Source organism: Vigna unguiculata, chromosome 7, assembly GCF_004118075.2.
Source record: "Vigna unguiculata cultivar IT97K-499-35 chromosome 7, ASM411807v1, whole genome shotgun sequence".
Lineage (NCBI taxonomy): Eukaryota > Viridiplantae > Streptophyta > Magnoliopsida > Fabales > Fabaceae > Vigna > Vigna unguiculata.
Window position 1 is genome coordinate 27,078,092 of NC_040285.1, and position 12,956 is coordinate 27,091,047.

At 31.5% G+C, this 12,956-nt stretch overlaps 1 protein-coding gene across 1 annotated transcript; it reads right to left on the bottom strand.

Annotated features, from left to right (window-relative positions):
- Positions 1 to 1,908: 1,908 nt before the first annotated feature.
- Positions 1,909 to 10,477, bottom strand: LOC114190960 (serine/threonine-protein phosphatase PP1-like). Its single transcript, XM_028080056.1, has 4 exons — positions 10,019 to 10,477; positions 3,446 to 4,005; positions 2,877 to 3,092; positions 1,909 to 2,303 (listed from the first exon to the last, which is right to left on the bottom strand). Exons 1-4 carry the CDS (start codon positions 10,191 to 10,193, stop codon positions 2,280 to 2,282), a joined length of 975 nt encoding a protein of 324 aa, XP_027935857.1. The 5' UTR covers positions 10,194 to 10,477; the 3' UTR covers positions 1,909 to 2,279.
- Positions 10,478 to 12,956: the final 2,479 nt, after the last annotated feature.

Sequence of the window (12,956 nt, forward strand, 5' to 3'; positions counted from 1 at the left end):
ACAAATTAAGAGATTAAATACATATTTAATTCTATTTTTAACTATTAAAATGATAAATGAATAAATTTATTGAGTGAGAACAAAACATAACTTTAGGATAGTAATTGTTACTCTTTTAAACTCTTCGACTTGTTGTCGAGAATTAATGCGAAATCTGTTTGATGGGTTGCAATTTGATTGTTTTTTTTCTGGACTAAAATATAAAAATAAAAGCAACTAATTTCAATTTATTATTTTTTAAATATTCCTTACATATAATGTGTTTTTCCTAACCAAAGGCAAACGTGTTTCTAACCAAAAGAAAATTCTTATATGTAATGTTTTCCTACCCGTTTTTCTTTTTTTAATGTTACAATATATTCAGAGGTAATGGCTGTATTTTTGCTTGATTTGAAATAGATTATGAAAACTTATTGTCTAATATTAGAATCTTACTTTTAAAGATAAATTTCAAACGAATAAAAGTAAAAAGCTTATAATTAGAGGTGAGATATAACCGTATCTTGTTAATATATGATGTGAGATGCAATATATGTGTATATGTAGGTAATATATGATGTTTAAATTAGATTAGTGCACTCTTATATGTGTTAAAAGCATTCTTTTAAGCACTTCATCTCCTCAAATTGCGTAGTATATTTTATATAAATAAAAGTATACATATTTAGTAATAGTGTAGATTGATCATATGTGCTTAGAAAATAAGATATTATACGAAGTTTGTAAAATAAAAAGAAGAAAAATAGGTGAAAATCGGAAGAACAATGATTTACATTAAAAAGAATGAAGATAAACGAGAAAAAACTTAAAATGTTTTAATATAATTAATTGATTGTTTTAATTATTTTCATATAATCATATTTAATGTGTTATAAAGCTCTTTTTCACATTTTTACATATTATTTTCATTTTTCTTTGAAAAGCACAACTGTTTTCTTTTTTTCTTTTGCATTTTGTATACTATCTCTTTCTGAAAACAAACAGCTACTCTTATCTTCCAACAGAAATAAATAAGATGTATAATTATTTACGATTTTTTCCCAATATACTTTATTGAATTAACCTTGTTATATCTTTATTAAAAAAAAATCAAATCAACCTTAGCAAACGATGAACTTTATTGGTCCATAAGCACAATTTTGTGTTGGGTTCAAGTTCATTGGGCCAGTTTTGTCTCTGTCTACAATAAAAGACTTGTTATTTACACCTCTCACGTTTATTGATCTATATTTTCTTTGCATTTTTTTTCAAAAGTTATGTTTTGAAGCAGAATTTAAAATTTTAAGAAATTAATACATTCGGAAATTCCTTTTTTTTTTAAAAAAATTTTCGACAGCACAACCTTTAAGAGCTTCAGAATTTCTCTATATTGATAATCGAAAGTGGTACGTAATTCCTTCAAGATCCTATTAACTAATCAAGGTTCAGAATATAAAAGCACAAAGAAACCCTCCTACTTCATTAAACATATATCGTTAATAGTTTAATTTATCATCAGGACTGAATTCCTTGGTCACATTTTCTTCTATGTTTTTTCTCATTTATATATTGTTAGGAAAATAAATACGGATTAATTTTATTTCTTACGACGTAGAAAACGTAAAAAAATAAAAAAAAAAGTCTTATTACACTAGATGCCATTTCCAATGGGATTATTCACTTAACGTGCAATCTTTTAGCCAGGATTATCATAAAATACCTGCACATGCTAAACAAACAACGTTAAAATTCACTTGATTTTCCTATCAAATTGTGTTGCTATAGCAATACACTGTAACAAAACCAATGGGTCCCGTATAGTAATTCAAGTGTGTTGAACATGGTTTCACTGTTTCATACACGTATTCATCAAGAAAAAACTCGACAGATTCAGCATAAACAGGATTTCCACACCGAAGTGAAAATGGCTACCCCAAAAATTAACGAGACCATTTTTAGCTGTTTCAACGTCATTCATACACCAACTGTAAACACTTTTAATTAGTTTTCAGAACACATTTAGATGTATCACCAATTCTTGAGAACCTTACAACTCAACCACATATAGAGGATATTAGTGTACAAAAGAAACAAGGAGGAAATTATGGCTGTCCACCTCAAAATGCAAATTTGTACCAGAGAAAAACAACGGTCTACATAGTTTCATGATGTGTTTCCCTTTGTTTTTACATTTCCAAATTATCATAGGATACCAAATGGAACTATTTTCTTTCCTTGCAACTAATACGTCTTCAAGTTCAAGCTGACCAGTTGCGGCAGCAATTTCACCAAAATTAACTTCATATTCTTGTACCCATGAAAGACTGAAAGGCAACAAGAAGAGAAATTTAGAAAATATTGGTAGCATGCATCGAATGTGAACAAAACACTACAAAAAAATTGACACTTGTGATGTTTTAATTGAAAAGCTGCATTCTATGTCCACTGTTAGTAAATTCAATCTCCCAAACATTTCCTAGGATGATTGTCACAATATAAAATCAGAAATTACAAGTTTTCAACAATCATATATTTCACCTGAATGGTTTAAAACTATGTAATCCCAGAAAACTACCAAAAGTGTACACCAGGACAATATTTATTAGAAAAAAGAACACAGCGAAGATCTGCTCCAACAAAAAATACACCTTCCCTACAAATTCTTTGTAATCATGACAAACAGCTATTTCAAGAATAGAAGACAAAACAAGAAGTAAAGCAGATTTTGGCATTTAATACGATAATCTTATTTGTGAATCTCTGCAAAAGATTCACATACCAAGTCTGAGATAAATTAATAACAAATATCCACATATATTCCCTACACATGCCATAAAATATATACCACTTGATTTCGTTTACGTATTGCATCAGTAGATATTAAAATATCATCATACCTTTACACCTGCTGGGGAGTTTCCTGGCTTAGTAGTGGTAGTACTGTTGAGCTTTGCTTTTTTATCAGCTGGCTTCAATATTTGGAAAGAGCACATTAGTGTCTCATCAACACTCATCATAGCACCAGCATTGTCAAACTCCCCACAATAATTAGGAGCCGAAAATATTGTTACAAGCTGTCGGTTAGCAAAGAACTCATACCCATCCTCAACCACCTGGTCAAAACTCAAGACATCAATCCAATTTAAATTTAGTAGCACGTCTGCTTGATGGATACTATCCTTCAATCTAAATGCAGAAATGTAAAAATGAAGCCTCAAGCTAATAAATGGCATGTGAAAGGGAGAAGTTTGGCCTCAATGAATAACCTGTGTAAGAATTTATGTGGAAAATAGTAGTTCCAAGTTTGTATGAAGTAAAGCAAGTGTAATAATCCTCCTGATAGATAGATAAATATTGTTGGAAAAATCTAATAGTACTTTTAGTTAAAAACTTAAAATGGAGATACAAACTCAACCCTTTTGAAGACTTGCTATAACACATTGAACACTAAAGGCAGAAGTTTAACCTGATGAGCACGACAAATAAGATCCAAATCATGTTTCTGAAGAAACTCCGAGACTTTATCAGCACCAAATGTATATGAAACTCCCCTGTCATTCATTCCCCAACCTTGAACCTCTTTGCTAGGATCTGACCAGAGGAGATCACAAAGCAAACCTGTATCAGGCACATCAGTGGGCCGTAGTAGATTTCTAATTTGATCCAAATTATGTAAATCAGGAGAAAGGCCCCCATGCATGCACAATATCTTTTCATCAATGAGTGCTGCCACAGGGAGGCAATTGAAGCATTCGGTAAATGTCTTCCATAACCTTACATTGAACCTTCTTTTACACTCGTCATAAAATCCATATATACGGTTAATAGATGCACATTCATGGTTACCCCTCAAAAGAAAAAAGTTCTCAGGATATTTTATTTTATAAGCTAGGAGAAGGCATATTGTTTCCAAACTCTGCTTCCCTCGATCCACATAATCCCCCAAAAATAAGTAGTTAGCCTCAGGAGGTAATCCACCATACTCAAAAAGCCTTAAAAGATCAGAATATTGACCGTGTACATCACCTGAGAGATAAAAAAAAGGGTAATAAGAAATCATCACACCTTTATTTTTTCTGTAAACCATAATAAAGTACTACGTGGCAATTACAATACTAAAGGACAGCAATAAATAGATCATGTCTTCCGAAACCAAGATCTTTGCAGATTTGTATACCAGACAATGTCAAGCTCAAAAGGGAACATTTGATATTGCCAAGCCATATTTGACATTGGCTAAATTTTGTCATTTCAAATAATACTTCAAGCAGAATTATTATTTGGACTCGTGGATATCAATTCTTCTTTCACCAATGCTAAGTAACTTATTTTACATGAATACTGGATATCTTTATTAAAAATTTTTTGTTTCAAATAACTGCTCCAAGCAGAATTGTTATTAGAGTCCACAAATAATTGAATACAAAGTCCTCAATCACTAAGGCCACATTAATTGGTTATACATGGATACTGGATATCTATACCACTTTAAAGGGAAGTTTCACGGCTACAAACAAAATAGCTTTTTCTGTTTGAATTTACCCTATTATTCATGTCTAGGAACATGTTAGTAAATGGTACTCATCAAATAGATGTTCTTGCTTCATGTGGTCCTTTACAAACATAAAGAACTTGAGCTGAAGCTCTATTTGAGATCGGATATCTAATATTGTTTTATACTTCGAATTTAACAGCCCTGGTTTAACTGGCTAAGCATAAATGATACATATAGATGTTTTTGATGTAACAAATTAAGATCTCTAGTACAGGAGAAATAAATTATGTGTAAAAAAAAAGTTTCACTAATGGAGATGTAGAAGTCAAAAATTCCTAAAATCAACTACTTTAAAAGCTTATTTTTCCGAAGTTCTCTTAATTAAAAAAAAAGGTTAAACGAGTTTTTTGGTACCCCCAAATTGACTCAGTAAAATTGGTACCAACAAAAAGAAAATCCAACATTCAATACTATGTAAATTTGGTCTTGATCAAGGTTATCAGACTCAAGAGTCTAAGTAGACTCGTGAGAGCTTCGTAGACTCGACTCGTAGACTTGACTTGTAGACTCGTAAAAGTCTACTACACCCCTACTTCATATGAAAAATTGTATATAGTACCATACCAATTCAGAATTTAATCACCACAATTAATGCAAATAGTAAACAATAGTTCAATAATTGTAAAATAACTTAGTTCAACACACATGATTGTTATATAAGTTCAAATTACAGCAAACACATAAGTTAATATAAATCAAAAAACATAAATAACTTCTACTTTCTGGCCCCAATCCTCTACTTATATCATCTCCAATATCATCATCTTCTTTATTAGGATCACAAGAATTTGAAGTAGTGCCCGTCCCACTTCCAGACATTATAAACCAGTCTCAATCAATTAAAAATCAAATAATTTATTTTTTTAGAAAACCAAAAATAAATTAAATAAAAAAACAAAACTACATATATATTATATATATGTAACAGAACAACAACAAAAGCCAGAGAAAAAAAAAATGAAATAAAAAACAAAGAAAGATATATAATATATTATATATGTAATGATTAGTAAAAGTAAAAAAACCCAAACGGGAATACGTATGTCAATTACTTCGAAAGAGGGAAGAGAGAAGAAGGGAACAACGACGCCACTGAACCAGCGACCCGACAGAGCTGCCACACAAGGCGATCAGAGTTGCCATGCGAGACGATCGAAGCTGCAACATGGATGACCAGGGCTGAAATGTCGAAATAGGTCAACATTTTCAACTTCGATCTTCTCTTCTTATTTGATTAGGGTTTTTGAGTTGGGATTCGATCTCTGTTTTTGCTTGGATTTTCAATTTGGGTCATTGGGGTTTTGGTTTGGGCTTAAAAGCCAACATGTTTTTGTGTCATTTCGTCTCGTTCTTCGAACTCGGTGACTCGCTCTCGAACTCGTGAGTCTAGTACGAGTCGACGAGTTTACTTCGAGTTCACTATGAGTTTGAAAAAAAACGAGTTTATATGCAAGTTAACCCGTGAACTCTGTCATGACTCGCAGGCTCGTATGAGTGTACGAGTCAACCCGCGAGTTTGATAACCTTGGTCTTGATAGTCACTCTTAATTTTGAATTAATAATGTTGACATGCTAATTTGACAATGTCACATGCCAATAAATATCTTACTAAGATTATTACATGCCAACACTATTAACTCAAAAGTAGTAGAGTTAGTGCTAGAATCAAATTGTCATATTTATTAAATGTAGAATATCAAAAAAACTGAGGAATTTTTGGAACTACCAATTTCAATACGGAAAATTTTAGAAGCACCAAAAACTTATTTAACCCTAAAAAACTACTAGATGATTTCAGAACCAAATTAACATATTTACTATAGGGTGAATACCAAAAACACTACAAATGTACCAAGTTTAAACAGGAAATTTTTGGAAGCACCAAAAACTTATTTATCTCCTAAAAGAGCTATTTTTTAAGATCTCTTTTTCATAAAATTTCTGTTTGACCCATTTTATTTAAAAGAGAAGAAAAATAAAACAAAAGTTGGGGCAAACAACACTATACAAATCATAGAAAACTTTCCTTATATATCAAAATCTGAACAACCCGATCCAGAAACTCGGTTTAGAAATTCAATTTTGCTTAACACTTCAACTCTCAGATACAACAATAAACTTGATTAAACCTATATGACTGAACCGGGACCTTAGGGATCTGTAAAAGAATTATATAGCAGCGGAGATAAATTATGTTATTGTAATTAGAAACACATCATCTTCTATCCACGCCATTGCTTAAAAAGCTTCATTCCCATATGATATAACTAACTCTGTGTGTTAGACATGTAATAAATAACTTAAAAATCCAATTCTGGGTGTTAGACTCCATGCAACTAATGATTAGGATAATAAAATGAAAGGCAGGGACATTTAATCAGTGGGTAAGTAGTTGGGAGAGGCTAGGCTCTTGAACTCCAAGTGATCTCATACTCTTTCTTTTTGTGTTTTTATCTCTTTGTTTTTCATCTCTGTTTGGGAACATTTCCCTGAAGATCATCAAGAAATTGGCTATCTTTAAAACAATATTTGAATAGATATAATCAATTCTATCAATGGGTATCTGAGCTATCAATCCCAGGAGCATTTCATGGTTCACACTCAAAGGATGGAGGCAAGACTGGAATTTTTGGAGTGTAGGTATGAGAATTTTGTGAAGGCTCATGAGGAAAACAAACAAGAAATGAGGTGTGTTCTTCAGGAGGAAAGGGCAACAAGTCATACGCAATTTAGAGAAAATGCTACAAAGCCTCAAGCAAAAATTGAAGAGAAGAGGTCATCACGTTCACAGCACTGGTAGGAGTAACACCAGCGATGAAGGTCAATTTGAGGGTTTGATTCATAGAAGGATAAATAGAGCAAGCTTGAGATTCTCATATTTTTAGGTGAAGACGATTATGGTTGAACAGCAACATTGAGAAATATTTTGGTATAGAGGTATCTGATACAGAAAAACTTCAAGCCGCTATGGTCACAGTGGATTGTAAGGTGTTGGCATAGTACCAATGCCATGAGTTTTGTACTCTAGAACCCAAATGGAAGGATTTTCGTACAACACTCACTGAGCAATTTCAACCATCCACGACCCAGAACGCATGAGTTCTTGGTAAGCCTCAAGCAAGCCAGTTCAGTGGAGCATTAAAGGGAGCCATTTGAACTGTGTGAAGGGCCACTCCAGGGAGTAGACCCCAAGTATCTTATAGAGATTAACTTGAATGAACTGAATGATTTCATATGGGCTAAATTGAAGTTGCATACACTGAAGGATTTACCCAAATAGATGAGGGATATGCACAAAGAATTAGAGAAAATTGCTTCTCGGTCAAGGGGTTCCTTGGAGTAATAAGAGAAGGGGTTATAGTTAGAGCTACTCAACTCATGTGCAAGAATCTATGATGCACAAATACAATAAGAGTATTAGATCCGACACATCTGATATGGTGATTCATCTCATCTTTAAAAATATATGCATATATATAGTTCACAAAATAAAATAATATTATTATTAAATATTATATATATATATTAGTTGAATGTTCTAAGGCTAGTTTAGGAAAATCGGGTAGTGTAGAATCTAAGTCTTACTCAAAGGACAATACAAATTTATAAAACAGAATTATAATTAGCTCACATAATAAGCAATCGTGTTAGCTCCACAGCACTTTTCTGAAGCACTTTTTCTTATCATTTTTAACTGCTGACTGACACTTCACGATATGTATTTTAAATGTCCAAACGTATCTGTATCAAATATATACTAGACACAAATACACAGGTCTTATCCACATATCGATGCTTCACAAACAAGAATGATGCGTTAGGAGGTAGAAAGCAAGAGGCAGCATACAATAAGAAGTAAGAACACATGCTCGGGAAGTGATTCTAGTAGCCTAAAAACCAGAAGCCCTTTCAAGAGCAGAGGATTTAAAAGAACATCCAATGCTAAAATGCAATAAAGGAGAAAAATAGGCTGTGTTTTAGGTGTGATGAAAAGTTTGATCAGGGCATTTGAATGGCAACAAGAAAATGCAAGTATTGATCTTAAAGGTGGAAGGTGACCTTGTTAGTCAAGAAATGGATCTCAAATTTGTAGCTTTCTATGTACAACATAACAGGTCTAACCTCAGAAATCAATTAAGATATGGGCTTAGGCACCTCGTAATACCCAAGTCTCTAGCATAACTTTCACTCTATAACACTACACTCGGTGACACATAACTCAACTCCCTTGTTGGTCAAAACCCTCCATAGGTAGCCATTTCCAAGACAGCAACAACCAGAGTTTGATACCAAATGATAAGCACTTAGAGAACTCACCCCCAAATACTAGCAAATAAGGGAAGAAAATAAAACACTTAAATACTCTATCAAACATACCATACTACTCAATGTGAAACTTATGCACTCAATAACACATGTTTCCCTATCACAGTAGCATTGCTCTTTCTCAGCACGACATTTCAGTGTAAAACAGTTTCGTAGGTTAAAAAATATAGTTCTTTTTATTAGCATAGCTGATCTGCCTTTGTTTCCAATATTATGTTAAAACAAAACCGCACAACTCTTTTAAGGTCGTAAGCTGTTTGGGGAAATGAAAGCTGATTTTAAGGCTTGGGTTTATTTTCCTGCACAATACACCCTACTAGTAGCATCAACCTCCAACCATTATCCCATAGTAACAGACTGAGCAAAGAACTATGTTAGAGATGACACACAGATCTTGATCCAACAAGACTTAATAGAGGAACGTAAAAAAAGGGATTAAATTATTTGATCATTTTCATTTAAACAGAAAAAAAAAATGAAAAGAAGATAAGCCACCAATACCTCAACTTTTAACAGGAATGAGAACACAAGACAACAACTGCATTTGGTCAAGGAAGACTTAAGTGCAATGATCAATGGATTTCACCCCGGGTCAAAAGTCGGCAACTGTTTGCCTCGGGAACTTTAGCTAATATGGTATACGAAGCTACATCCATTTCTTTTTCCACTATACATAAGCTAACAACAAATGTCGCTTAACAGTTTATCAGTACTAACATTGGACTAATCATACAACCTTAATAGATACATCATCAACACCTCGGCCACATCAAAAAAACATTGACCAAATTTTTCTTCCATACATTTCACCACTAATCCCCTCTATAATACAACAATTCCCAATAACCTAGCCCAACGCAACAAAAAAACATAATGACGCATGCAACGAATTTGCAACCAAACACAGCAGAAAAGTAAACTAAACTAACTTCTTAAACCCTAGACACAAAATAAGATGCAAGGAATTAAAACAGACTCGAACCACTCGGATCATAACAGAAGCGCAAAAATAAAATAAACCCTCGCAGTTGACCATGCCAGATGCCGTGTTGTAGTACAGGTATTCCTATGCACGGCGCGGTTTCGGGAGGGTGATGTAGGGGTTAAAAAAGGAACAAAGGACAAGAGCAAGTTGGAAGAGAAGAGGAAAGAAATTACCGCAAATCTTAATCGGTGCTTCGAGCTCCAATAAATTAGGTTGTTGCAAGAAAATCTCTCTGGAAGCGGCACAGAGCTGTCGGATCTCGGACTCCGACAGCTGCACCTGCTTCCCCGGTCGGCCGCGAACTTCGAGAAGGCGATTGATTATGTCGTCAAGAAGTGCTTGGTCCATTTGTTCCACTTCCAGAACAAGCACGAAGTCAACGTCTCTATTGGATGCAAGTAAAAAGATGGTGAGTGATATCCGAAGAGTAGAGATAGTGAGCGAATAACATGCCTCGGTGGAGACGACGACCGAAGCGCAGTCGTTTTGCTAGGAAAAGGGTGTGCTTTTAGGGTGTTGCCTTCGGATACTTACATACATTGGTTTCAACTTGGTGAGGGAAACATTAGGAAGAGGCCAGAGGGATTATTTCGATTAGGTTATGGCAAGAGAGAGAGAGAGTGAGAGAGAGATTAAATTTCATAATAAGCTTCTTTCGCTGACCTACCTAATTAAATTACTCCGGTCATCACCGGAAAAATCAAATATTGGTTTTCAAATATATAAAAAAGCAACTTTAATTAATAAAAACAATGAAAACAATATAATTTGTAAATAATTTAAGAATGGGAACGTTAAATAGAGTGAAATTAGTCATTTTGCTTATACTTTATATATGGTTAGATTTTGTAAAATTAAATTGTTGAAATGTTTTTTTTTGTTTTGAATTAAGAAATATGGGATTAAAAAATTAATTATTTAAGAAATAAAAAAATGTATAATTGTAATGCAATTTGCTGATACTTTTATAAATTGTTTGTAATTTATTGAGATAAAAAAACTGAAAAATATATAAGTATATGGCTAAATAATTTAAGTTTATTATTATTTTGTTGTTCAAAGTTTAAAAACTAAGAATTGATAATTAGTATATTGTAGTGAATTTATATGTTATTAAAAATATAGTTTAAAATTAAATAAAAGAATAATTGAGTGAAATTTTTTGTCTTATGAAAAGTATTAATTTGAATCGATTTAAGAGTTAAATTATTTATTGAAATAAATTGAGTTGATAGCATTCAGAAAAGCAAAATTTATTTTACTTGTACTTTTTCTTTTAAGAAATGTTACTAAAAATTATTAATAGATGTGTGGTCAACCAAAATAAAGTAATGGTTTATTTTGAAATTAATTGTTAAAAATTAACAAGTGTTTAATTATTAAAAAGAAATGGTAGGAATTTTTTAATATTAATTTTTTTTTAATAATTAAAAAATACTAATAGACGTGTAGGTAAAACAAATAATTAGTTATTGAATTGTTTTATTGGCAAATCTATTAATGCTTTTTTATCAAACAATTTTTTTTCACTCAATTATTCTTTTATTTAATTTCAAACTATAATTTTAATAACCTATGGATTTACTAAAATGCAATTATTGTCGATTCCTACTTTCAACAACAAAATAATAATAAATTAAATTATTTAACCATATACTTATATATTTCATAGTTTTATTAGCTTATAAATTTTTTAAAAAAAATTACAAGTATAAACAAGATTACACTAACAATTCTTGTAATAGTTAATTTTATATAAAGCTCACACGCAAATCATATTATTCAATTAATTTATTTTATATATATATATATATACATATATATATATATATATATGTATATATATATATATATATATATGTATATATATATATATATATATATATATATATATGTATGTAATACTTTTGAAATTTTATATTATACAACTAATATATTTAACATTTAAATTGTATGCATTAAAATTGATATTTTTAAATATGTAAAAATAAAGTTTTATTACTCTTCAAATTGGAGTATTATTTTTTTTGGTTAAATTGCTCTTTTGGTCACTCTATTTGTCATGAAATTTCAATTTGATTCTCAGATTTTTCGTTGTCTCAATTTGATCCTCATTTCCTTAAAAATGACTCAATTTGGTCATCACGTTAACTTTGACCAGACGATGTTAAAGTCAACGTCACCTGTCAATTTCTGGTTTTTTTGAATTTTTAAAATATTTTTAATATATTTTAAAAAAAAAATTAAAATTTTTATTTTTTTAAAATTTTTATTTTATTTTTTACACGTGTCACTTCACAATTATGTCACATGTCAAAAATTAACAATTTTGGCATGTGGCACAACTATGAAGTGACACGTGTAAAAGATTAAAAAAATAAAATAAATAAACAGAAATTGACACGTGCGCGTTGACTTTAACACTGTCTGGTCAAACTAACGATGAGGACCAAATTGAGTCATTTTTAAGAAAATGAAGACCAAATTGAGACAACAAAAAATTTGAGGATCAAACTGAAATTTCATAACAAATAAAGTGACCAAAAGAGTAATTTAACCTATTTTTTTTATCATTCAATTTAAAAGTTCCATCGATTAATTCTTCAATTTTATAAAATGTTACTTTTAAACCCTGAAGTTAGATTATGCGAGGTTAATCAATTAAGCCTTTTGTTATGTTGATCGTGAAAATCTAGAAGATGGTACTTTAGGATTGGTAGATGAACACTCAATAATTTTGATATTAAAAAGATAAATATAAATATAAATTTTATAAATGAGTTTTATTATTTATAAATACATCATTATTGTGTAAACATTTTTCTCTTAACCATCTCCCTTCTCTCTTGATTTTTCATTCTTAAGTTCATCTTTTTGAAGATCAGAGACGACTAAGGTGATCCCTGTAGCGGTTCTCCACTCATGTCCGATCAATCTCTCAAATTGAGTAAGTTGATTTTTTGCCTTTTTCTTTCATCTGATGGTAATCCCTGTGCATGTGAGTAATCTAGGCTCACATGTGACTTCTATGTTTTACTCGTGAGTTTTTGTTGATTAGTGGCTCTAATGATTTCCATGATCGTGTTTGTGATGTTCCCAGGTTGAGTAGTG

Excerpts from the sequence above, each read along its gene's own strand:
- LOC114190960 (XM_028080056.1), bottom strand. The coding sequence starts at position 10,193 with ATGGACCAAGCACTTCTTGACGACATAATCAATCGCCTTCTCGAAGTT. Across the intron at positions 4,006-10,018 it reads AGCACCGATTAAGATTTGCG|GTGATGTACACGGTCAATAT; the intron begins GTAATTTCTTTC and ends TTTATCTCTCAG. Across the intron at positions 3,093-3,445 it reads TTATTTGTCGTGCTCATCAG|GTGGTTGAGGATGGGTATGA; the intron begins GTTAAACTTCTG and ends AGTTTTGACCAG.